Below are 24,200 nucleotides of genomic sequence, written 5' to 3'. Positions count from 1 at the left end.
TATTTTGAGAAAAAGCATTCTAAGTTAATAGTTAAGAGGATTTTAACCAAAGTTGGAAGAACAGCCTTCAAATTCAACATTCCTGCAAAGTGACATGATTTCAATAAGAGCCTTGATGAGTATAAAAAAGTAATACGATGGGTAGAGTCCTATTACTCAAACTGGTAGAGAATCTCTCAGATCTGATTGAAGGAAATGTCACATCATTTTAGGGCCTCAACAAAGAGCAAAATAACAAGCTTTGTAATAAAGCGGCCCTTGGGGTGTACGATGGCCCGGCTCTCAGCACCGCTTCCAAGGGTGGTGGTTTAGAATCGGAAACAGATGGATTGTTTCACCTAGCCCTACTGACTGGTCATCAGAGTATACAGGAAGTGAGGGTCACACGCAGCATCAGGAGGTGACAGAACCAGAATCAACAGCCAGGTCTTTCTCCCTCAACTTAGTAACTTGGTTTAACATTTAACATCAGACAGTTGCTGAGCACACAGGTGACTGACACGGAGACGTGGTCTTTGAATATCCAGGTCCCTTTGGAGAATGTTCAAGGATCCACGTGATGACTGAATTCACGTTCTTGTTGGTTAACTTTGTAGAAGACTGGGTAGCACTGTAACTTGATTTCTTATCACTTCCATTCTAGGAATACTGGCAGTAACCTAGCTTTTGCAAGGGTGTTTTATTTACAATGAAATCAGGGGAGTAATGAACAATCTTGCACTCACTGAAGCAGCTAGGGCTTTAGCTCCAAGACACAGAGGGGCCACAAGACCTCTACACCTCTGCTCTCCTTGGCACTTCCTGCCCCAGACAACGACTTCTCCACCAGGAATTCTACAGGGCATATCTCATACCCAGGCACCCTCCTCGTCAGAGGCAGAAGTTTCTCTTTGTAAAGGCACACAGCACGGAGAAGGGCAGCAGTCCCCCTGGCCATCCTCCATGGCCTCAAGGGCAGAGCTTGAATAGGTGTGACCACGGCCTCGTGTGTCCTGGGTCCTTCTGTCCCCTCTGTGGTTTAACTCTCACAAGGACCCCCAAAGGCAGCCACCACTTTCTCAAAAGAGTTGGACACGACTTAGCGAGTAAACAACAAATAACAAAGACACAAATACCCCTACATATTTAAGAGAAAACAAAGGGCGATTCACAAAATCACTTTTTGGAAGTGCATTCAGTACTCTTAACAGGAGATGCAAATACATTTAAACAATTTTTCCCATCAAGAATATAAGAACTCGTACCTTGTAACAAGGAACCAAGCGATCTGACTGAAGTCTGGAGAGGCTCTCATGTACGTCTTAATATGTGGCATGGCATTGCTGCGGCCTGAGGTGTCAGCTGACCACTTGCTAGTGATGGAAAAGGCACAAATCACCAGTCAGAAAACATAAACGGGTCATCACAGTGCTAATATGAGAAAATCGTATGAAAAGCAAAATCCTATCGTGTAAAAAAACAGTGAGTACCTTGTTCTGTGGATATGACCTGTGATAACGCCCTATATTCTGCTGAGCTAACAGAATAGCACATGTTCATTTCAGAGTGTAGGCATGTAGACAATACCACCTACAAACAGCAGTGTGACCTGCAGGCACATGGTCCTTGCGTCGTGTTAGGAACACACACACATATATGCACACATACTATCTCCATCGTGCTTTTAGCTGCATGTAAGCACACCTTGTCTCTTAAAAGCAGGAATTGTGTTCCCAGAGCACGTTACTGAGTAGGAAAGGCTCACCAAATGCTTGCTGAATGAACAAAATACAAACGGTATGAATATCAAAATGGAATGCTGAAGAGCAGGGGGATAATTCAGAAATACCCCAGTCAAATGCAGATATTCATATGTCTAAGTTTGGTTTCTAAGTTTCCAACATTTTGGGGACTAAGGTTTCATGGGAAAAAAAAAGACCTATGTCATAAAGTAACAATTCTCACTTATGAATATAAGAGGACGGTCCCTCAAAGGAACAGACTGTCTGAAAGAGTAAAATTGGGATTTGGCAGAGTCATTATTAGATTATTAAATTCACTTGTGGGGCTTCCCCGGTGGTCCAGTGGTTAACAATCCACCTGCCAACTCAGGGGACACAGGTTTGATGCCTGCTGTGGGGAGATCCCACATGCTGAGGCAACTGAGACCATGCGTTAACCATCGCGGCTCTGAGCCACAACCAGCGAGCCCTCAAGCTGCAGCTACTGACGCTGACGCGCCCCAGACCTGGGTTTCGCAACGAGAGGAGCCACCACCATAAGAAGCCCACGCATAGCAAGTAGAGCAGCCCCCTTCTCCGCAACGAGAGAAAGCGTGCTTGTGGCAGCAGAGACCCAGGGCAGTCGATAAATAAATGAATAGAAGTTAAAAACAAAAAACCAAAATTCACTGGTAAGAACACAATACTCAAAGGGGCTTGATTTGGAGAAACGTCCTTTGCAAAACAAAACCAAACACTTCCAAAGAAAGCATTAAAGAAAGGCTCTAGGATGACATACTGAATTACAACGAAAGCTCTTTTTCTTTTTTCCTTTTGGCCATGCCCTGGGTGGCTTGCAGGATCTTAGTTCTCTGACTAGGGACTGAGCCCAGGCCCTTGGCAGTGAAAGCAAGGAGTTCTAACCACTGGAGCGGCAAGGAATTCCCAGACTAAAGCTATTGAAAGGCAATCTGTCTTCGTTTTTGGTTCCAGCTTAAGTGCCTGTTGAAGCCAGGGTGAGGCTGCAGCTGGCCAAGAACATGCAGGGTGGCCGACGGGAGGACACAGAGCACCCCCTCAGCCTGAGCGTTCGCCGAGCAGCAAGCCAGAGGCCGCCATGTGTCCCAGAGAAGGCACATGGATTCTCCCCTCAGAAAGCCTGCAGCTTCCCAGCGCATGAATGTGTACACAGAGGATGCCATATTTTGGAAATATGAACTAAAACACTGCTATGTAAATTCTAAATTTCCCAACATGTTCTTTCACTTATCTTTTGTCTTTGTATGCCAATATTTAAACAGGAACCTCACAGAGATAAATTAGATTCTGGTATTAAAAACCAATTCCAAGAAATGTTTAGAACTTTAAGGGATTTCTATCACTAACATATACAGATTAAAAATACAGCCATATTATGTAAAGCTCTTTTTTTTCTTTTTTTAAGAAAATCAGACAGACAACATTCTTATTTTACTTGAAAGAAGCAACAGCAGCATTCTAACTGGATTACTTACTGAAAATAGGAATGAAGCCAATTCTGTTTCTCCGCCGTCTGGATGCTATAAGGAAGAGAGCCCCCAGCTTTTAAAATAAGAGAAATAAAGTAAACAAATAAAAATTATTGACTATACTTTGAGGACCCTCATTAAGAAAATCTATACATAGTGGTTAAAGAAGCCACTACTTATTTCACCGTACGGAATAGCTCTCTGGAAGGAAACGTCTATACTCGCGTGAGGTTTGTCCTCTCAGTGGGGTTTCCTTTCTTACAAGTGCATAGTGTTCGTCACTTCGTCATGTCCGACTCTTTGCAACCCCATGGACTGTAGCCCACCAGGCTCCTCTGTCCATGGGATTCTTCAGGCAAGAAAACTGGACAGAAATGAATACACTTCCTTCAAAGGGTGCATATCAAATAGTAAATGTTGACTATCTTAATAGAAAAAGATATTTAATCATTGGAGGGGGTATGGTGGTGGTCCTTTAACATCTATAGTAGCACAGATTGCACAGTAGCACAGAAATGTTAGGAGAGACCAGAGAATGAGTCCCAGCCCACCCTGCTGTCCTCGTCCAGGCGGGACACCTAGAGACACATCCTATAAGACGAGGTCTCGTGCGTCTTTTTTTGGGCCCAAGACCAGGACACTTGGGAGAGGGGAGACTAGGATGAAAGCCTGGTTCTCCTGCCTCCTTCAGCTTTTGTATTGATATTTCCAAAGAGACTCTGTCCTAGCTACATGGATTCTTACAAATGCAATAACCTAAGATCACTAAAATAAAATGTTCAGTAAACCATTTCATTTTTCAAAATGAATCCTAAAAGCCATAGTCCTACAGACAGAATAAAGATACAGTTCCAGGTGGAAACACAATTAGAAGCCAGTATTCTTGCCTGGAGAATCCCATGGGCAGAGGAGCCTGGTGGGCTACAGTTCATGGGGTCACAGAAGAGTCAGGACATGACTGAAGCGACTTAGCACACACGTATACCCTGTTTGGGATTTTGGTTAATACCTCCTGAATACACTACCTGGGGGTTGTTGAATTCCAAACAAGTTAATTGCCCAGCCCTGACATAAGGTAACTAGAGGACAAGACTGAAAGATGTCTACAAAATAGTCCTGGGGTTTACAGATGAAGCCCTTGAGAGACTAGCTATATCAACTAAATTATATCGTATTAAAGATTGCATCTCAGAGTTAAGCCTCAGTTCCGGACCCTCAATATGATCTGTGTCTGGGATTCGAATCTGGAAGAACGCCACACACAGTACTTTAGGCCCGGGGCGGGGGGGGGGGTGGCGGTGTTGGGGAAGAGGGAGGTGTTAGAAACAGGCATAGCATGGAGCTGTGGCGGAAGCTGGTTTTATCTGGATGTCTTATCCGGACAACCACTGGCGGCAGAGGGGAGAACAATCTTTTTGGCAAAAGTATCAAACAATCAGGGCTACTGTGAAGATTAAACAGCACTCAAATTGCTCAACTGTATGGAATCATCTTTGGAACCCAGCACCACTCAATGTTACCTACTTTAAAGATCCTCAGCCAGTTAAGACAGAATAATCTCCAAATTTCTCATCAATACCTTTCTGACCTTAAGGAGGAAGGCATTCTTATTACTTGTTTTAAAAAGTTTACCAGGGTATTTATGAAATGTACACACAAAAACACAATCGGGACAGTCTTCTCAACAATTACCTGGATATCCTTCTAAGCTGGTCCGCACATTTTCCACTGAAGGATAGATCTAAAAATAAAAACAACACTTAGAGTGCACCATGTTGAAGAAACTATCCATGCGTGTTAAAAAGAAAGAAGTTTAGTTTTTACGCAGATGAAAACCTCAATTAGAAATAATACTTCAAGAGTTAGAAAACGTGCTTTAAATTTTAAAAAGTTCCCATCTTATTGAAAACTATTGAACTTCTAGTAATTAAACTATAGAAAGCATTTATAGTCAATTAAAGAAACTTACATTTCAATAAGTATTTTTGCTCTGAAACACCAAAAGAAAACTGAACTGAATGTAAAATTAATTCTTACTTCAAATGTCTCTAAAAAATCAATAATGCCTGTAATTCTGCCGGCAATGCTTTATCAAAAATTTTTTCCCTTGGCTTGACAACCTAAAGGAAGGAATAGAGCATCCGCAGGCTTGTCTGTGGCTGAGACAGAGCCTGGAAGAAGCCAGCCAGCTCCCAGCACCAGACGCCATCAGGGAGACTCGGTCACAAACGGCATGCTGCCGCACTGCGTTGTGTCTTCCATCCCCGAACCATGGAATGAAACCCCTTTCTGTGGCAAGGAGGACAGATCTGACTCTTCTCCTGGACCAGAGGGTAAGAACAGTGACCTTGGGGAGGAGGGGCACTCACCAGATGGAGAGGAACAGCACTTCCGAGGGTCCTGCTCTCCCTGCCCAGGGTCACCAAGCTCTCTTTAAACTCAGAACACAACCATTTTGATTCGTCTGCCCCCATGGAGCCAATGCTGGAGAACTGGCCTATGACCGGCCAAGACTCTGCTTTAGGTATGGGTGAGGCGTGCTCTTTTAGAAGCTGTGAGAGAACAAAAATGAATGCTAGAGTCAGTCTGACCGTGTGGAGAGAAAAGCCGTGACGCGCAGAACACGGTTTTCTGTCCTCGGACTGCCTACTTCACAAGGAAATGTTGAAAACGGTTAATGCTCAGTTTCATACCCACATACAGCTTTTCTTCTTTGGGGAAAATTTTACTTTGTTTTTTAAAACTTTACTGGTGTGTAGTTGATATACAATGTTGTGTTGGGTTTAGGCGTACAACAGAGTGAGTCAGTTGTACATAGATCCACTGTTTTAGATTTTTTCCCCATAGAGGTCATTACAGGGCACTGAGTCGAGTGACCTGTGCTGCATAGTAGGTTCCTTATTAGTTGTCTATTTTATATATAGTAGTGTATATATGTTAATCCTTTGGGGAATATTTTTAAATACTGAAAATATTTTATTTTAGTGGAGTAAGAGGACAGAAGTATTTCTCTCCCAAAGTTCTTTGATTTGTACTTAAACAGATTAAAAAAAAAGAATGACCCATTTTAGTAGCAATGTCAGACAAACTAGCAACCTGCCATATGAGATTAGCCTTCTGCCTTGAAATTCCAAAGGTTTAATACACTGAAATAAAACCTAGAAGGTCAAACTATTATATATTTTGACTCCTATCATTTGAAAAAGGCCTGGGCTCTGGGCTGCTGTGATGCTCTATAAATGAAAGAGAATATATTTACATATGGATACATACCACCTTAAGCCCTGGGGAAGACTGACCTGCATTTCCTGCTTTGTTTGATATTTATGCAAAGCTGCAGAAACAAGTCAGAAAACACTTGAGAATTTTCTCTCTTTAGCTGGAGACAGCAATAAAAATAAGCCACAGTTCCTGTTCCAGTGGAGCTCATAATGTGACAGCTGCATTGTTCAGGGTATATGTGTTATTCTCTTTACCACTGAGCAGGCATTAATACTCATAAACACACTTCCCCAAAGGGCCCCAAACAGTTCTCAACTTCCACCCTGGGAGCACATGGGGTAGGAAGCAGGACTGAGCTGACAATCACAAGACTCGGTTACTATTCTGGGCTCAGTCCTTGATCAGGACTGTGGCCCAAGTCCTGGGCTTTTCTTCCCCAGGAGGGGGGCAGACTTCTGATCACGCCCTGTCTTTACTGGAAGACAGCTGTGATGCAACACAAGCTCCTGACTGTGCAAAGGGGTCGCACACTTGGATAAGAGGCTACTCAGCTCTCAGCAAGCCAGGGACCCTGCGCAGGTGTGTGTGATCGCCCAGCCTTTCTGAGCCACCAGCCCACAAGCCCAGCCTTTCTGAGCCACCAGCCCACAAGCCCAGCCCCACAAGCGCTTCCTGAACAACCAACACGCGCCGTGCCCCCCTTTCCTCATTCAATCCCACATGATTCTGTGAGGGAAGGACTGCCGTGCCCTCCTTTCCTCATTCAATCCCACATGATTCTGTGAGGGAAGGACTGCCGTGCCCCCCTTTCCTCATTCAATCCCACATGATTCTGTGAGGGAAGGACTGCCGTTATGCCCATCTGACAGACGTCGAGAGGGTGGGAGCAAGTCACAGTCGCACGGCTTACAACCGGGTCAGGATTGGGCCCTCGCCGTGGGTATCAACCCACAAAGCCGTGCACTTTTCCAACCTGAGGGCTCCCCGGTGGCTCAGCTGGTGAAGAATCCACCAGCAGTGCGGAGACCCAGGCTTGATTCCTGGGTTGGCAAGATCTACTGGGGAAGGGACAGGTTACCCAGCCCAGTACTCTTGGGCTTTCCTGGTGGCTCAGCTGGTGAAGAACCTGCTTGCAGGGCAGGAGACCTGGGCTGGATCCCTGGGTTGGGTCGATCCCCTGGAGAAGGGAAAGGCTCCTCACGCCAGCATTCTGGCCTGGAGAATCCCATGGACGGTACAGTCCGTGGGGTCGCAAAGAGTCGGACACGACTGAGCGCCGTTCACCGCCCAGCCTGTGGGGCTCGCCTGCTCCTGAGCTCAGGATAGAAAGACGGTGGTGCTGAGACCCTGCCTGCTTTCAGCTGTGCTCTCACTTAGAAATAGGAAATTAAAAATGGTCATCAGCCAAGGGGAATTCTCACACAGCATCAGTAATCTATGGAAAAAGAGGGGCTTTTAAGAAATCGTGTTGGGAATTTACTAAGGTAAACTGACTCCTAGAGGGAGGTAGAGGAAACTTGAAACTTTAACCTGCTGCTTGTTTTATTTTGTTAAAGATCTTTCTTGGCTTATTTTCATACCAGCAGCAAATGTCATTCACATAATTACAATTCCTAGGGCACTGGTTTAGCAAACAAAACACATCATAGCTCAGTTGTGGTCTTTGCTCAACACTATTTTCTGTTCTTTGTTGAATCTGTGTGAAAAATCCTTGACATTAAAAAAAAAAAAATCCTTCATATGCTGAGCAAAAACTACTTGTATAAAACAAAGTCTCTAATTATATTACAAGAAATAAAAAAACTAAAGATTGTCCATATGCTTTTGCCATTTAGATCTGTTAACTCTGCACCTATAAAAGAGGCAAAACGTTAAAATGCAAGTAATTAATGCAAACTATAATTCCCTGGTGGCTCAGAGGTTAAAGTGCCTGCCTGAAATGCAGGAGACCTGGGTTCGATCCCTGGGTCGGGAAGATTCCCTGGAGAAGGAAATGGCAACCCACTCCACTATTCTTGCCTGGAGAATCCCATGGACAGAGGAGCCTGGTGGGCTACAGTCCATGGGGTCGCAAAGAGTCGGACACGACTGAGAGACTTCACTTTCAGTTTCACTTTTAATTAGATAATCAATTTCAAGTGCCTAATACTTGCCCAGAGTTGTCCTAGAGATATTACAAAGCTGCTTTCAAAATATACCAATTGTAAATGAAACAGGAGTGAACATATAATACAATTTTTTTAAATAGTAAAAATTTTATTACCTTCCTAAGCCTGAAATGTCCCCAGTTATCTTTCTGATTTCCTTGAAAGCGTCCCGGGGTTGAGGCAATAAGGTAAACACTAAAACGATACAAAATACAAGTTAAAGAACATAGTGATGTGTGGACTTCAAAATATACACAAACACTAACAATAAGCATGAAATATTCCAAGAGCCAACCCGCTTTCTTGAGATGCCTCCTCCGAGGAGTTAACTGACACTTAAAATCATTTTCAAGCACCCCATGGGACCCCCACGGGGCGGAAGTCAAATAACCCTGAAACAGGCTTGCCGAGCAGGCACTCCGGTGGGGACTCAGGTGAGTGGGGAGGGCCCTGAGCCTCCGCTCCAGCACCTGAGGACCAGCGGGTGCCGACAGGGACGGGCCCTGCTCTCAGCACTTGCTGAGGGACAGCCCAGTGTTCCCCCCACCACCCACCAGGCCCCCGCACAGCAGACCTCATGCGGTTCTCAAGGTAAGCCCCCCGAGTTGCTAAGAGGCCATGATCATCCTACTTTGTTTCTGAGAGGTCATGCTCCTGGATGGTGTCTATCCACTCCTTGAGAGGGGCGGCGTTATAAGCTGCCAGGTAGCTGATGAGGTCAGCTTTGAAGCGTGTGGCCGATTCTCCGGATCTATGGGCCCCGTGGACGATTCGTGGGTACAAGGGGCTCAACCATACTCTGGATGGAAAAGGAAAACGACCTTGAGCATCAGGGGCAGAGGTGATCACCGTGCTCTCTCTGTAACCAGGCTCTCACCTTGAGGAGGGGAATTCTCACTACCTCTCTCCACCTGCTGGTAAGGCCATCCTTGTGTGTGTGAGTGCCAAGTTGCTTTAGTCATTTCCGACTCTGTGACCCTATGGACTGTAGCCCGCCAGACTCCTCTGTCCGTGGGGTTCTCCAAGCAAGAATGCTGCAGTGGGTTTGCATGTCCTTCCCCAGGGATTCTCCCAAACCAGGGATTGAACCTGCATCTCTTAGGTGTCCTACATCTTTACCACTAGCACCATATGGGATGCCCTAGGTCATCCTTATGAAATAGAGAACAAATTTGACTGTACCACTCCAATGGTTCTCATCATGCCCAGAATTATTTTTGAAAAGATCACAGTGAATTTCAGACCCAGGAAGGCCTGGCCTCTGCCTGCTTCCCCCAACTGGATCCTTCCATGCTCCCCAACTCACTCACCCACCTGCTTATTCCCCCGCTTACCTTCTCAGCTCTACACTGCTTTTTTAAAAATATTTATTTGGCTGCACTGGGGCTTAGTTGCAACATGTGCGATTTTTAGTTGTGGCATGCGAACTCCTGGTTGCAGCATGTGGGATCTGGTTCCCTGACCAGGAATGAAGCCGGGCCCCCACATTGGGAATGTGGAGTCACAGTCACTGGACCACCAGGTAAGTCCCTACACTGCTTTCAAAGCCTTGATGACAACAGTTCTACTCCTAGTTGCTACGGCAACTCTACACAGTGGTGACCCACCAAGTTTCTGCCCAAACGTATGTCAATGCAGCTCTTTAGCCAAGCGGAAAATAAAAGTTATCTATAGTAAGAAAAAATGTATGTGCAAATATGTTTTCAATAAACAAACTCACTTTCATATATATATATATCTCCCATATCTGGTGTCTGGAATGAGGTATAGTCTACCTTTGGTCATATTACATTAACACTAACCTCAGGCTTTCAAATAAATCGGTAAAAAAACTTTAATGACATCTCTAACTTCATCAATTTTTTGTCAGTGTACTTTGTCAAAACCTCTATGTCATACCCACGAATGGCAAGTGGCCACATCTAAACCCAGTCCTTCTGTGAACTGGTCCCTTGAGGATTCCAGAGAAATATGCCTTGAAAGCTCTTGTGCACCTCCTTCAGCTGCAAAACCGGGTTAGCTAGCAGTCCTGCCTCACAAAGATGCCTACGAGGTAATGAACAGGGCCCAACAGAAAGCAGCCTCAGCAGCCAGGAGCTGCGTCTGCCGGTCTCCCCTACTGTGGTTCCTCCCGCCACCTCCTCCGTCTGACCCGGGAAGCCACAACAGAAACTGCCCGTTCCTCTCTCGCTGGCAGCCCTCAAAGGAGACCGAGAGGCAGGCTGTCAGAACTTCGAGGATGCTGGGGGGGCATCTCCTGAGCTCTGAACTTGTTCCCGGCAGGTTGGCCTGTCACATCTTCCTCCCCACCTCAAGGAGACCCTCTGTCAACCGCAGGTTGGCACTTGCCCTCTACATCTACAAGCATTAAATCATGTGCTGCTGCAGCGGCTGCCTTTCAACACCCCCTGAAAGAAGGTCAGGGTGGAGAGCAGAAACGAGGCACTCTGTGCTTGGGGGAAAAACTGGCAGAACAGGCCTTCAGAGAGTTAGATATTTTCAGGAGCTGATTTTAAGAGCCTAATTCTTGTATCGCCTCGAACCCAGGAAAGTCCTAAAATCCTTCACGGTGACACCTGCTTCTCATGAGTAGCAGTAACCTTCATGAAACTAGCATAGACCTTCTGCTAAAAATGTGCTTGATGGCATGCACATATTCACCAAAATCACATATATACTGACTTTCCCCCCTGCCTCTCTGGAGCAGCTTCTGAAGAGCTATCTGAAATGCCATCTCCTGGACTATAGTCCTCATTCTGCCCCAAATAAAACTTGACTCACAGCTCTGACGGTGTGCATTTTTTTAAAAGTAAACCCTTCACACAATGGGTAATGTGTGAGACCAGGAGGAGTCCAGGTTCTATACCGGGATCTGCTGCTACCTGGCAGTGTCACTCTGGGCAAGCTCGGTGACCCCTCTGTGCCCCGCTTGGCTGCTGCGTGTACCGTGACTGTGCTGGGCGGGATGGATGGGGGTAGTCTCTCCTTCCCACAGCAACTCGGAGCTGCAGGACGAGGGGGGCTCCTCCTGGATCAGAGGGTCACTCACAAGAATGGTTCTGGAGGAGGAACATGACAGACGACGACTTTCCAAACCAGGACATCGAGATGTGAGATGTCTTTACCCTTTGACAGAATAAGAACAGAAAGCGCCGGGCCAGATGATTTTAACTGAGGCGTGAACAAGTGGAGCAAGAAGCTGGTGAAAAGGATGGGTGGAGACCATCAGGAGGAGAGAGGATCCACAGGGCCGTGACAGGCAGACTGTGAAATGAGATTACACTCGCCACACAGAACTGTAAAGTGCCGGACAGAGTGGGATCTAGACTGACAGTAGCCCTTTCCCAGGGAGCCAGCAGAAGGAAGTGGGAGGGAGATTTTAGACCACTTGTACTTTGAGTTCTGAGCCATGTGAAGTTACACCTAGTCAATACATTTTTAAAAAGTTAAGTGTTTTTAAATAAAGGAAAAAATGAACACATAAACCCTTTATCTTTAATCACTTCCCCACATCAGCCAAGTCAAAGACACCTAAGGAAGCAGGGTTGCCTCTACACCCAGCTCCAGAAGGAGCCAGAGAGCCGGGGTGGGATTCTTTGAGTCACAGGAGACTCAGAGTCAACTCGACAAATCCTTTTAAGTTACTGTTCCTCTAAGGACAAGCTATGTCAATTTCATTTCCTTTTTAGATGGGGCTACAGATGAGTCATAGGTCCCAAAACTCAACTGGCAGCTTAGAAGCTTGAGGGGCGGCAAAAGACCTTGTCAACCAGAAACTCAGTAGATCAGGAGCCCAGCAGCCAAGGCTCTCAGGGACCGTCCATCCCCGCCCCCGTCAGAACAGAGTGGTTTGGAAGTGTATCTTAAACGGGACACAAGAACGTGTCTGTCGGAAAATGACCAGGCAGGGGGACAGGGGCTCAAACACCCGCTCTGGTGGGGAAGGACAGTAAAGAGGGACAAGATGCCTGGCTTGGGGGAAAACTGCCTTTCACATTCATAAGGGCTGTGTGATAGAAGAGGCGACTCGAGGGCTGGGCAGCCCACCTGGGCTCAGTGGGTCAGGAGGATGGGAACTGCGAGGCTCCCTGTCTCAGCTCAACTCAGGGTGCAACGCGGGCTCAGTGAGAGCCCTGGGTCAGGGCTCTCTCCAGGCTGGGTGATGATACGGGCAAGGGAACACAGAGCAGAATGCAGGGGAAAATGTGTAAACCCCGAAAGGGTGCTTCTTCTAACATAGGCAGGCAGAGACATGCAGAATGGCTTCAACGAAGGAAAGGGAACCCAAGGCTGGCTGTAAAGAGGGCTTCCTGGGAAGGAGAATGAAGGGTGAAATGTGACTCGAACAAGTCCCTAAAATGTCTAAGGATAAACCCTAACTTCCCCAAGAGATCAAAAACTAGATCTAGTAAATATGCACCAACAACAAAGGGTTAGTAATTTTTTAAAAAGCATGAAAAACCTTTGCGTTCAATTCTTTCGGAGATTTACAACCATATTACAGGCTCTGAAAAGACAGCAATTTAGAATGTTTTATGGGAAACTAAATTGACTGGAGGTAAAGGGATATATATATATATTTTTTAGTTCTACCAGTTTATTGCTACCAACCCATCTCCCTCTACGCTCATGCATGCGTGCTCAGTCATGTGACCCTATGGACTGCAGCCCACCAGGGTCCTCTGTCCATGGATTTTCCAGGCAAGACTACTGGAGCAGGTTGCCATTTCCTTCTCCATAAAGGGATATTTTTAGCATACAATCAACCCCTGAGTTTTCCTTTGATGCCTGTTGGGAGCTGGCAGGCTCAGGTACAGGTGGGTGTAAGGGTGAGTGAGGGCCAAGAAAGTTATCAGGAGGGTCTTATTGGAAAAATAATACGTTTGGCCCTTCCATTTTTTATCCTCTATCCTGCTTCAGATCCTTAGACCTACTTGGCTGGAGAATATAGTTATGATGCCATTTCTGTAAAAAATAGGAAAAAAACTACAGCATATAAATTTTATGTACTGGTATGTTTACAGGAAAAAATGGCAGTAGTGACAGACTTTATTTTCTTGGGCTCCAAAATCACTGTGAACAGTGACTGCAGTCATGAAATTAAAAGACGCTCTTTGGAGAAAAGCTATGACCAACCTAGACAGCATATTAAAAAGCAGAGGCATCACTTTGCCAACAAAGGTCCGTACAGTCAAAGCTATGGTTTTTCCAGCAGTCATGGATGGATGTGAGAGTTGGACTATAAAGAAAGATGAGCGCTGAAGAACGGATGCTTTTAAACTGTGGTGTTGGAGAAGACTCTTGAGAGTCCCTTGGACTGCAAGGAGATCCAACCAGTCACTTCTAAACGAAATCAACCCTGAATGTTAGTGGAAGGACTTATGCTGGAGCTGAAGTTCCAATACTTTGGCCACCTGATGCAAACAGCCAACTCACTATAAAAGACCCTGATGTTGGGAAGGATTGAAGGCAGGAGAAGGGGACGACAGAGGATGAGATCATTGAATGGCATCACCAACTCAATGGACATGATTTTAAGCAAACTCAGGAAGATAGTGAAGGACAGGGGGCCCTGCTGTGCTGCAGTCCATGGAATCACAAAGAGTCGGATATTACTTAGCGACTAAACAACATTTATCAGTATAAATAGACAGGTGTGAATGATCATGGGCTAAATGGTTAACATCAGTTACCACAAGGGAGGCAGTATCACTTTTTTGCATGCATCTCTTTTCTATGCCATAATTCTGGTTTTTTCCTCCCACAATGAAAAAAACTGGAGAAAAAGACTACAGTGAACGCTCCCATTCTGGGTGTTTCTCAGCATGAAACGGGCAGAGCCCCACAGACCCCTGCGTCTTCTGGTGCCAGTCCTCGCGGATGAGGTTGGAGGTGTGTATGACAACCCGGAGGCCTTCCTCACACAGCAGCAGCATCATTTTCCTTCAAGAGCAGAAAAGGAACAGCAGCATTAGCAGCACTCTCAAACACCTTTCCAGTGCAAACGCAATACGTAAAAAACTCTTACATCACCCAAACTTCAAAATTTATAGTCTCCATTTCTTCTATACATTATCAAAGTCTGCTCACGTGACAGGTGGAAAGCCACCTTCCAAAATGCTCAGAGTGCCGGATGACTGAAGTGAACTTCTGCTCCACCCCGCTCACGTGGCCAGCCTGGCCCCTCACCATCTGCTCTGCATCACCCGTCACTATGAGGGACAAAGAGCAACCTGCTCACAAGCTTGTGCTACACTGTGGCTACCTAGCGTTAAAACAAAACCACACAGAAGGCTGCAACAGAATAAATTAGCAACTCAAGAGTGTATCGCGTATAGGTAAGTGCAGGCTCATGGACCTGGTCTCAGCACTCATCAGTGTGGGTGTGTGCAGTAGACTGAAATGACAAACGCACTTCCTACTGTGGGGTGCAGTTTAAGTTTGAAAGATGCCTCATTTTCAAGTGACTGATCTTTTTTTCCTTCAGGCAAGGCTTTATTGGGGCCCCTGCTACAGCAGAGGGGAGTGAGACCAAGTAACCACCGATCTTTCTTCATAGAAACCAGACTTGGTCTTCTCCACAGACACCAGGCTTGTCACGAGCCTGAACCTGGGCTGGAGGGGAGTCTTGCCTTTTCTTTTCCCTTGACTCAAATCAGCTCTCGAGATTCCTTTCTTTCAGATGGGGCTTCCCCGGTCATCAGACTATTTCTCTTAGTTGAATTCCAGGGAGGGGAGGGGGAACAGCACACAGATAAGAGGTTCCCATCTGAGGCTGGAAGACCTAAGCACCTCTGTTTATCACCTGGAAACCACATGACGCCACGGAAGCACTGAACACCCCGGGTCGTTCTGTGTGGCTAAGCCTCAGTTTCTCACTTGTAACAAGAAGGACCAATCCTCTGTTCACTTCACAGGGCTGCTGTGATGACGACACGTGATACGCATTTTGCTTAACTTAAAGTGTTCCATGTGTGTGTTCCCTCTATGCTTCAATGACCTGCTTTACTTTGTCATCTGCTACGAGATGATTCTTGGCCTCTTGATGGTTTTCTGATTATTTCAGGAACCTAAATTCTCTCCCCACACCCAGCCAGAGATTTATTCAAGGCAGTAACTCTGCTTTATTTCCACTGAGGCCAAAATGCTCCTTAATGTTTACTGATGGAAGTCAGTTTACACCTGGGGAAAAAAAATGAACCACTTGAAAAACAACAACCTGAATACTATTTAGATAGAATGGAGTTAGCATTAAAAAACATCCAAAAGCATATAAAAACAGAGAATAAGATTTAGCTCTTGCAAAAAAAAAAAAAAAATTTAAGCTGGCAAACAGTAAATTAATGCAAAGCTGGAGAAAGACAGCTGTTGAGCCAATCTTCCTCCCACTTATGAGATGTGCTTCCTGAAGCCTCTACAAATTTACATACACAGTTGCCAAATTAGTAGCTAGTTTTAATTAACAATAAGCCAGTTATGAATTCATGATGTAAGTTTTACAAATATTTCCATTAGTCAAAGCATCATTTACAGGGAAAATCACACACCAATGTCAGTGAATCCTATTAAACAGCACAAAGAACTGCTCTAAGGGGAGCCATGTTAATCTTTTCATAGACCAAGTGGCGTGTCCCAAGAAGGTCAGAGTTAAAAATGGATAAAAACACACAAAATGAAGTCTCCCTGGAGGAGTGCTGACCTGCATATTATCTAGTAAGCTGTGTAGGGAGCAAAACCGACGTTTCTCACGTTTGAAGCTGTTCCCTCACAGGGTAAAGCAAGCTAATATCTGTGGAGCATTTATTAAAACACGCTTGCTCCTTGGAAGGAAAACTATGACAAATCTAGACAGCGTATTAAAAAGCAGAGACATGACTTGCCAACAAGGGCTCATATAGTCAAAGCTATGGTTTTTCCAGTGGTCATGTATGGATGTGAGAGTTGGACCATGAGGAAGGTTGAGTGCCATAGAATTGATGCTTTTGAACTGTGGTGTTGGAGAAGACTCCTGAGAGTCCCTTGGACTGCAAGGAGATCCAGTCAGTCAATCCTAAAAGAAATCAGTCCTGAATATTCATTGGAAGGACTGATGCTGAAGCTCCAATACTTTGGTCACCTGGTGCGAAGAACTGACTCACTGGAAAAGACCATGATGCTGGGAAAGATTGAAAGCGAGAGGAGAAGGGGATGACAGAGGATGAGAAGGTTGGATAGCATCATCGACTCAACAAACATGAATTTGAGCAAACTCCAGGAGATAGTGGAGGACAGAGGAGCCTGGCATGCTGCAGTCCATGGGGTTACAAAGAGTCGGACACAACTTAGTGATTGAACAACAGCAATTTATGTGCCAGGCATCTAATGCTAGCATGCTAAACCCCACCTAATCCAGAAGAGGCATTATCATTCCCATTTTATAATGCAAGTGCAGACTCCGTGGCTGGGAGAGGTCACGAGCACCATCCAGGGTCCCACATGAACCAGAAGCAGCGCTTACTGGGATCACATGTCTTGCACGCAGCAATCCTTGGGCAAGGCTTCCCCAGTGGGGGGCGGGCTGCAGCTACTTCATGTTTCTGGGGCAGGGGCGGGCGAGGCTAGGTCGGGGCAGCCCAGGTGAGAGAGGGGACCGCATCCTGAGGGGAAGGAGGAAGGCTTCCTACAGCCCAGAGGGCAGCCCTGCGCCCAGCTACCGGCCGTATCTGGTGCTCCTCCTCCCTATGGATTCTCGGGGCCTGGGAGGGGCCTTCGCTCCCAGCTCTATGGGCCAGCAGAAAGCCTCAGCATTCTAAAGCACCAGGAGATACGTCCCAAGACGGCAGGGCATCTGGGAAGCACGGATGGAACGCGTTCACTGTCGCCAAGAGGACCGTGAGCTCCCGGAGGACGGGCTGCGTCTGGTCACTTCCAGATCCTCCACGACACACGTGCAGGTAAGGCCGTGTGACCCCGAGACCCCGGGGAGTCACCGTGGCAGCCCCACTCTGTTGGGGGGGGCCCACACCTTACCAGGAGCTGAGGCCTCCCTCCATTGGTAGTTCATGTTTGTCTGCCTCTCTCACCCAAAGACTGAAAGCTGCAAGGACAAAAGTCAGTCCATCTCAAAATGCTTTATATCCCCTCGAGCTGGGCTTCAAGGGCACAATAGATTTAATGAATAATTTTTAACACATTTTAAAATGAGCAACTCGAAGTAATTTCAAGACATGAGCTCAATCTCCTACAAGATAGTGGCATTTTAACAAGATGTAGACTACTCACACTACGGGGTGAGGGATGGTTCCACCACCATTACTTCCCCAGGCACTTGCCGCTCTGAATGAGGAAGCCTCCTGGGTTTAACCTGCAAAATGCCTGTGTTGGCGGGGAAAGGAGAAATGGACTTTCAAAGTGTGTGTCGCTGGGATGGGGGGTGTGTGTGGGGGGGGTGTGACTGGAGGGATGGAACTTGCAAAGTGTGTGTGTGTGTTGTGTGTATGTGGCCGGGGGGATGGGCCAAAGGAAACAGACTTAATGTTACCCGTGAGGAAGCAACGGAAGTAAGTTAAGGGAATTCCCTGGCGGTCCAGTGGTTAAGACTGCACTTCAACTACAGGGGACACATCCTACATGCCACATGGCCAAAAATAAAAAAAAATTTAAAAACTAAAAAAAAGATAAAATAAAAAACTTAAAAAAAAAAAGCAAACTAAGAACCTAAGCAAAAATAAACAGTCCTAGTCCTGCCTCCAACGCTGACTGGAAGAGAACTGCCTATTGACTTGGGGGCTCTAATCTAGAAAATGAAGACAAAGGACCAAGCAATTTTTTGGAAAAAAAAGAAAAGGACAGCCCCACTGCCTCACATGTTACTGTGGCAGACCCAGGCCAGCCCAGCACTCAAGCCCTCCGGGCCCCAGGCTCTCCCATGATCACTTGCCAACACAGTATGTGTGGAGCGTGAATGTGCCCGAGAAAAGCTGACCGCCACCTTGGAACGTGCGTCCCGCACAGGAACCCAGCACCGCAGGCCTAGCGAACCAGGATCCACAAGACTGACAGGGCGTGCTGAATGCATTTCTGAATTGGGAAGGTATTTAGGCTGAATTCCAGCTAAGGGTGGGGGACAAGGGTCCATCCGGTGGGACCCTTTCCGGGCAGGATGTCGACCCAGGACAGCTGACTGCTGCTGCCCACCAGCCTCTCCTGTGGAGAAGCTGCAGGAGCCCAAGACGCCTGTCCAGTCTATTCAGTGCTGTTTGTATCCTGGGCTGAAATCAGCCTCCTGTGAGCTCTACGCCGTGTAAAGAACAATTGATTCCCCAGCGACACAGGTGCTTGAGATCACTCTCAACAACCCTCAACCCCTCCATTACACTAAAGCTACCACTTAGGCACGGTTGGTAAATGTGGCAATGTTTACATAAGAGCATCTAAAACCAGATGACGTGGGGTAGATAAGCGTCCTTTCACAAAGTGGCTCAAGGCTTTCTGCTCTGGTTCCTTTCTGAAAACAGGCTGGCAAAATATAGCTTTAAGCTTACAAAGCAAATGATGAACACATGCCCTCATTTTTGGCATAATATCAGGAAAACAGTGGTCACTGCAAGACTCGGGCCAAACACTTCCACCTACGAGCTTCCTTGTTGCCTTAGGAACAGGAGGAACAGGTGCCCAAAGGGACAAGCCTGAAGCAGCAGGCGATCTGTTTCCACTGCTGGTCCAGAAGCAAGACGAGGCTGTCACACTCAGAAGAGCGTGACATATTTCTAGATAAATTTGATTTACAAAAACAATGAAATGAAGACAACCATGTCTTATTCTTTTCTCAGCTAGAGAACCAATTATGTAAAAGAGCTCCATAAAAGTTTTAAGACGCAACTAAAACGGGAGTCAAACTGGTATGTCATGTAGGAAGAGAAAAGTTTCTCCCGCCTATGGCTTGCAATGTCTCAGACACCACCCTAAGAGAATTTTCTGACATGTCTTAAAGCAGGACAGGCACCAGTCTCTCAGGGTGACAACTTCTTGCAAAATAGTTTTTCTTTTATTCACAGCACAGAGCTGACCTAACAATAATCTATTTGCTGCAACTTAGAATCTTACAAAATTCAGAGGGCTTTCTTTAAACCAGGGGAATCTTCAGGCATGTGACGGCCATGGTTCTACAGTCACTCGCGACCACGGACCACAACCTATCCCTGCCTCCGCCCCCCCAGGGGCAGAGAGCAGAAACCACATCACAGACTCAGACTTCATGTCCAGAGCCGCCCCCCTGGTACCGGTCTCAAGACTGTCAGGAAAACTCCACTTCCTCCACTTCCTGACAGCTTTCCCCTCAACAAAACTGTCACATGTGCATCCCCTTTAAGAGTAATTTCTGAAGAGCATCATTCGATCTTTTAAACTCATATCCTCCCCCATTTCATAAAAATTGCTTACGTGTGGTGTGTTCCAAATGCAATATCCAACTTTGCCTAGGATAAAAAAGAGGTCAAGTCATTAAAAACAAACAAAAACAAACAAAAAACCCTTAACAATACCTGTATCCATTGAAAATAATATTAGAAAAGATCCAGTTCAATTTTTTAAGTTTTTACTGCCCTCTAGTGGGTAAGCCTTTGATCACCAAGAGCCTTTACAACAACAGCACCCAGTGAGGCTTATTTAAAAACAACTTTTGTTCTTAAGTTACCCAGAATGATTCAATACATACTGCATTTTTAATTACAGTAATTAGAAGAAAGAAGGAAAATCTCTTTAGTTGTTAGAAAACTAGTAAAAGCAAATGAGATTCTATGCAAAGTTTTAAAATTAGACATTTGGCTCATACAAGTACACCCAGTAAGTTTTCCAAGCATATTTTAAAGAAACATTGAAAGTGGTGGTGATATGGAAACATTATGATACTAAAACAAGTTTTTTTGTATTTTTAACATAACAAGTGTTGACAGTAAAGATAATACATTATATCCATTTTCATGTTACAAAATGATAATTTTACAAACTGGGCTAGTAGGTGAGGGAGTAAAACATTTTATCTAACATCTGGTATAGCAAGACCTTAATTAAGCAGAATATGCCTCAATATGAAAAAATTAAATAGAGGTATCAAAAACAGCTTAGTAGCTAGGAATTCGGTGTATAGACAGACCCCAGTCCTTTCTTCACAGCTTTGTATAACTTTGGAAAAATACTTGACTCTCTAAACCTCGTCTTTCTCCTCTTTGAAACGAAAGCTTTGCTAAGAGATTCTGCGAGTTGTTAGGAATAAATTGGAAAAGTACACTTAAAGTGGTTAGGAAAAGGAGCTGTATGGAGTAAGCGCCCTACAAACGGAAGCAAGTACTATTAAAGTCAGAGTGCACCCCCACCCACTCTCTCCAGACGGCCCTGGGGCAGCGATGGGCACCTGGAGCACGTGGGTGAGAAGGACACAGCCCGTCTTGGCGATGCTCACGGACAGGGGGCTGCATTTACCAGCCTCACAAACTCAGAGTAAGAGTGGGCAGGAAGGTGTAATTCATGTCTCTGTTGTTAATAGAAGAAGAGATGACTGACAAGCTTGTGTTAGTCTCAGGAGTACAGCAAAGTGACTCAGCTCTACACGTATACAAACATGTGTGTGTGTATGGCCCGTTGTGCATATGTATGTGCATAGTATAGATGTGTGTGTAGATATATATTCCTTTTCAGATTTTTTCCCCTCACAGGTTATTACTATAAAATACTGAGTATAGTTCCCTGTGCTCTACAGTAGGTCCTTGTTGGTCATCTATTTTGTATATAGGAGTTCCAGTAGTCAAGTGTGGATGTGAGAGTTGGACCATAAAGAAGGCTGAGTGCCAAAGAATTGATGCTTTTGAACTGTGGTGGTGGAGAAGGCTCTTGAGGGTCTCTTAGACTGCAAGGAGATCAAACCAGTCCATCCTAAAGGCAATCAAGCCTGAATATTCATTGGAAGGACTGATGTTGAAGCTCCAATACTTTGGCCACCTGATGTGATGAACTGACTCACTGGAAAAGACCCCGATGCTGGGAAAGACTGAAGGTGGGGGAAGAAAGGCATGACAGAGGATGAGACGGTTGGGCGGCATCACCAACTCGATGGACACGAGTCTGAGTAAGCTCCAGGAGTTTGTGATGGACAGGGAAGCCTGGTGTGCAGCAGTCCATGGGGTCGCAAGGAATCGAATAGGACTGAGCAACTGAACTGAACACAGGTTTGGAAGACAAGGCTCGTTACGCCCTCTAGTGGCTTCCTTGAAGCACGCTACCACCTCTCCTAAACTTTTCAGTACATGTGAAAAACACTTTGTATTTCCATCGATTCTATTGATGGTTGTCAGGATTCCGGTGTCATTTATTTTCTGCCCATTTTAAGTGCTATCTTACTTCAGTTTAACCTCTGCTGTCTTTGGAAACAAATGCAAAACAGATTTTAGGCAACTGCTAATCAAAGGAGGATCCTGTGCAGAAGGCGAGCCTAAACAGTGATGGTTAAAGAGATGGAATGATTTAAAACTCCAAATACATAAAAGTACAGTGAGTTAAATCACAGGAAAAATGTTGTGAGATGGGTTTAAAATTGATCAGATTGAGATTTCTCACTGTTCTTATCTTTAAAATACACATACACAGTTAATATTCCACAGCTGAAGAATGATAAAACAACTGGGAGCTGGAATTCTTTAATCTTGCATGAATGGAGGAAAAAGGACATTAGAAAGTAAATGGAAAATAAAAATAATCAGGTTCTATGTAATTTACCCTTGTCTCTGTACTCCAAGAGCAGAAGTCCTGAGTCAATTGCACTAAGCTATTGGCCAGGAGAGAAAAGGGCCATGAAAGATTCATTCATCAAGCTGCTGAGGAATGGACTGATCCACCTGCTCATACAGGAAAAGGTACACATTCACCAGCCACTTGAGAACCACCACAGGAAGGAAGTCATCAACATTCCTTAATTCTTACAGGAAATGTCACACATAAAAAGACCCTTTCAGACACGGAGTCTAAAACAATGAGTCCAAAGGAAACTCCATGTACTGACTGGAAAGTATCAGGACAAAATTACAGGGATGTAGAAAGAAATGGAAAAATTGAGGTCAGGATGAGAAGAAGGCGACAGAGGACGAGATGGTTCTGTGGCATCAGGTCTGAGCTAACTCTGGGAGATAGTGAAGGACAGGGAAGCCTGGCGTGCTGCAGTCCACAGGGTGGCAAAGAGCTGGACACGACTGAGCGACTGAACGACGACAGGAAAGCAGCTGGGTAGCAGCCTTCTCTTCGCCGCCTCTCTGCTTTGGCGCCAGCAAAACAAGCCTGTTATGGGATCAGTGACTGCCCCTCCTGGGACTTGAATCACATATACTGTGCAAGTCGCGAGGCAGTTTTCTAACAGGCTGGGTTTCAGTCTGAGTCTCTCTAGTATCAGATGATTCTTGTGAAAAGAACTAGGGGCAGGACATCCCGGGTGGTCTAGTGCTTAGGACTTCGCCTTCCAGTGCAGGGCGGGTGGGTTTCATCCCTGTTCGCCCCTGTTCGGAGAGCTAAGATCTCACAAGCTTTGCTGCATAAAAAAGCAGAACATAAACAACAGAAGCGATACTGTAACAAATTCAATAAAAACTTAAAAAATGGTCCACATTAAAAAAAAAAGTCTTTAAAAAGGATCTAAGGGCTGTGGGTAAAATGTCAATGGCAGCTAATATAAGGTATGTGGTCACAATAAAAACTACCAGTTTGAAGCTGCCCTCAAAGAAACTGCCACTGAACTGACTCCAGAGAACCTGCTCCACGTTGAAACCTCCATTTCCAGAGGGCCATGGACAAAAGAGATGCCAAACCGGCAGACTGGCAGCTTGGGGAAAGATAGGGAACCCTTGATACCCCAGGTACAGCTGAAGAAAGCAAATGCTGGAACCTGAATGAGAAAACTAGGAAGATGAAATAAATGACTTCAAATCCGAGAACCACTGACACCAGCAAGGAGGTTGTGTGACTCTAGAGGGGAAAGCGAGAACCAAGGCGGAAGGCGGGGAAAGAAGGCCATGTCAGCACGGCCAGGCCACAGTGCCCAGATATCTGGTGACATGTTGTGTGAAGGCTTTTTTTTTTTTTGAGAAGATTAACATTTAAATCAATGAATTTGAGCAAATTCCAGGACACAGGGGAAGACAGAGGAGGCTGGCATGCTACAGTCCATGGGTCATGAAAACTCAGACACAACTTAGTGACTGAACAACAACATTTCAATCCGTGGACTGTAAGGAAATGAGATTACCCTCCAGAATGTTTGTGAGCCTTAGTCAGTTGAAGTTGTTAAGAGAAAAAAAAAAAAAATTGAAAGACCGGTTCCCACAAGGAACAGGGAATCAGTTTCCAGTCGGTCTCTGGACCCAGACTGTAACATCAGCGCTTCTCAAGGTGTCCAGCCCACCCTGCCGATGTTGGACTTGCCAGCCCACACAATCACGTGAGCCAGCTCTTCTACAGTAAACGTCTCTACAAATTCACACACAGGTACAACCTCACAGGTTCTGTTTCTCTGGAGACCCTGACTAATTACAGAGAAACTGGGTCACCACAGAGAAAAAGCTTTCAACCATGAGGGCTATGCACAAGCAGGACAGGCGACCTCA

General features: G+C 45.6%; 1 protein-coding gene across 5 annotated transcripts in view; it reads right to left on the bottom strand.

Annotated features, from left to right (window-relative positions):
* Positions 1-24,200, bottom strand: part of TDP1 (tyrosyl-DNA phosphodiesterase 1) — a 74,842-nt gene that overhangs the window by 38,585 nt on the left and 12,057 nt on the right. For 3 of the 5 annotated variants that reach the window (XM_043472757.1, XM_043472758.1, XM_043472759.1), the window contains exons 6-13: positions 19,999-20,033; positions 14,428-14,520; positions 9,209-9,376; positions 8,694-8,772; positions 5,578-5,760; positions 4,901-4,949; positions 3,215-3,281; positions 1,245-1,352 (exon numbers count right to left, since the gene is read on the bottom strand). In XM_043472757.1, coding sequence (XP_043328692.1) covers positions 1,245-1,352; positions 3,215-3,281; positions 4,901-4,949; positions 5,578-5,760; positions 8,694-8,772; positions 9,209-9,376; positions 14,428-14,520; positions 19,999-20,033 — 782 coding nt within the window. The remainder of the gene's footprint in view (positions 1-1,244; positions 1,353-3,214; positions 3,282-4,900; positions 4,950-5,577; positions 5,761-8,693; positions 8,773-9,208; positions 9,377-14,427; positions 14,521-19,998; positions 20,034-24,200) is intronic. The other 2 variants (XM_043472761.1, XM_043472760.1) reach the window with 2 other exon arrangements.

The sequence above is a fragment of the Cervus canadensis genome, chromosome 6, assembly GCF_019320065.1.
Source record: "Cervus canadensis isolate Bull #8, Minnesota chromosome 6, ASM1932006v1, whole genome shotgun sequence".
Taxonomy (NCBI): domain Eukaryota; kingdom Metazoa; phylum Chordata; class Mammalia; order Artiodactyla; family Cervidae; genus Cervus; species Cervus canadensis.
The sequence above is the reverse complement of the archived record's forward strand: the minus strand, read 5'-3'. Positions and strand labels throughout refer to the sequence as shown.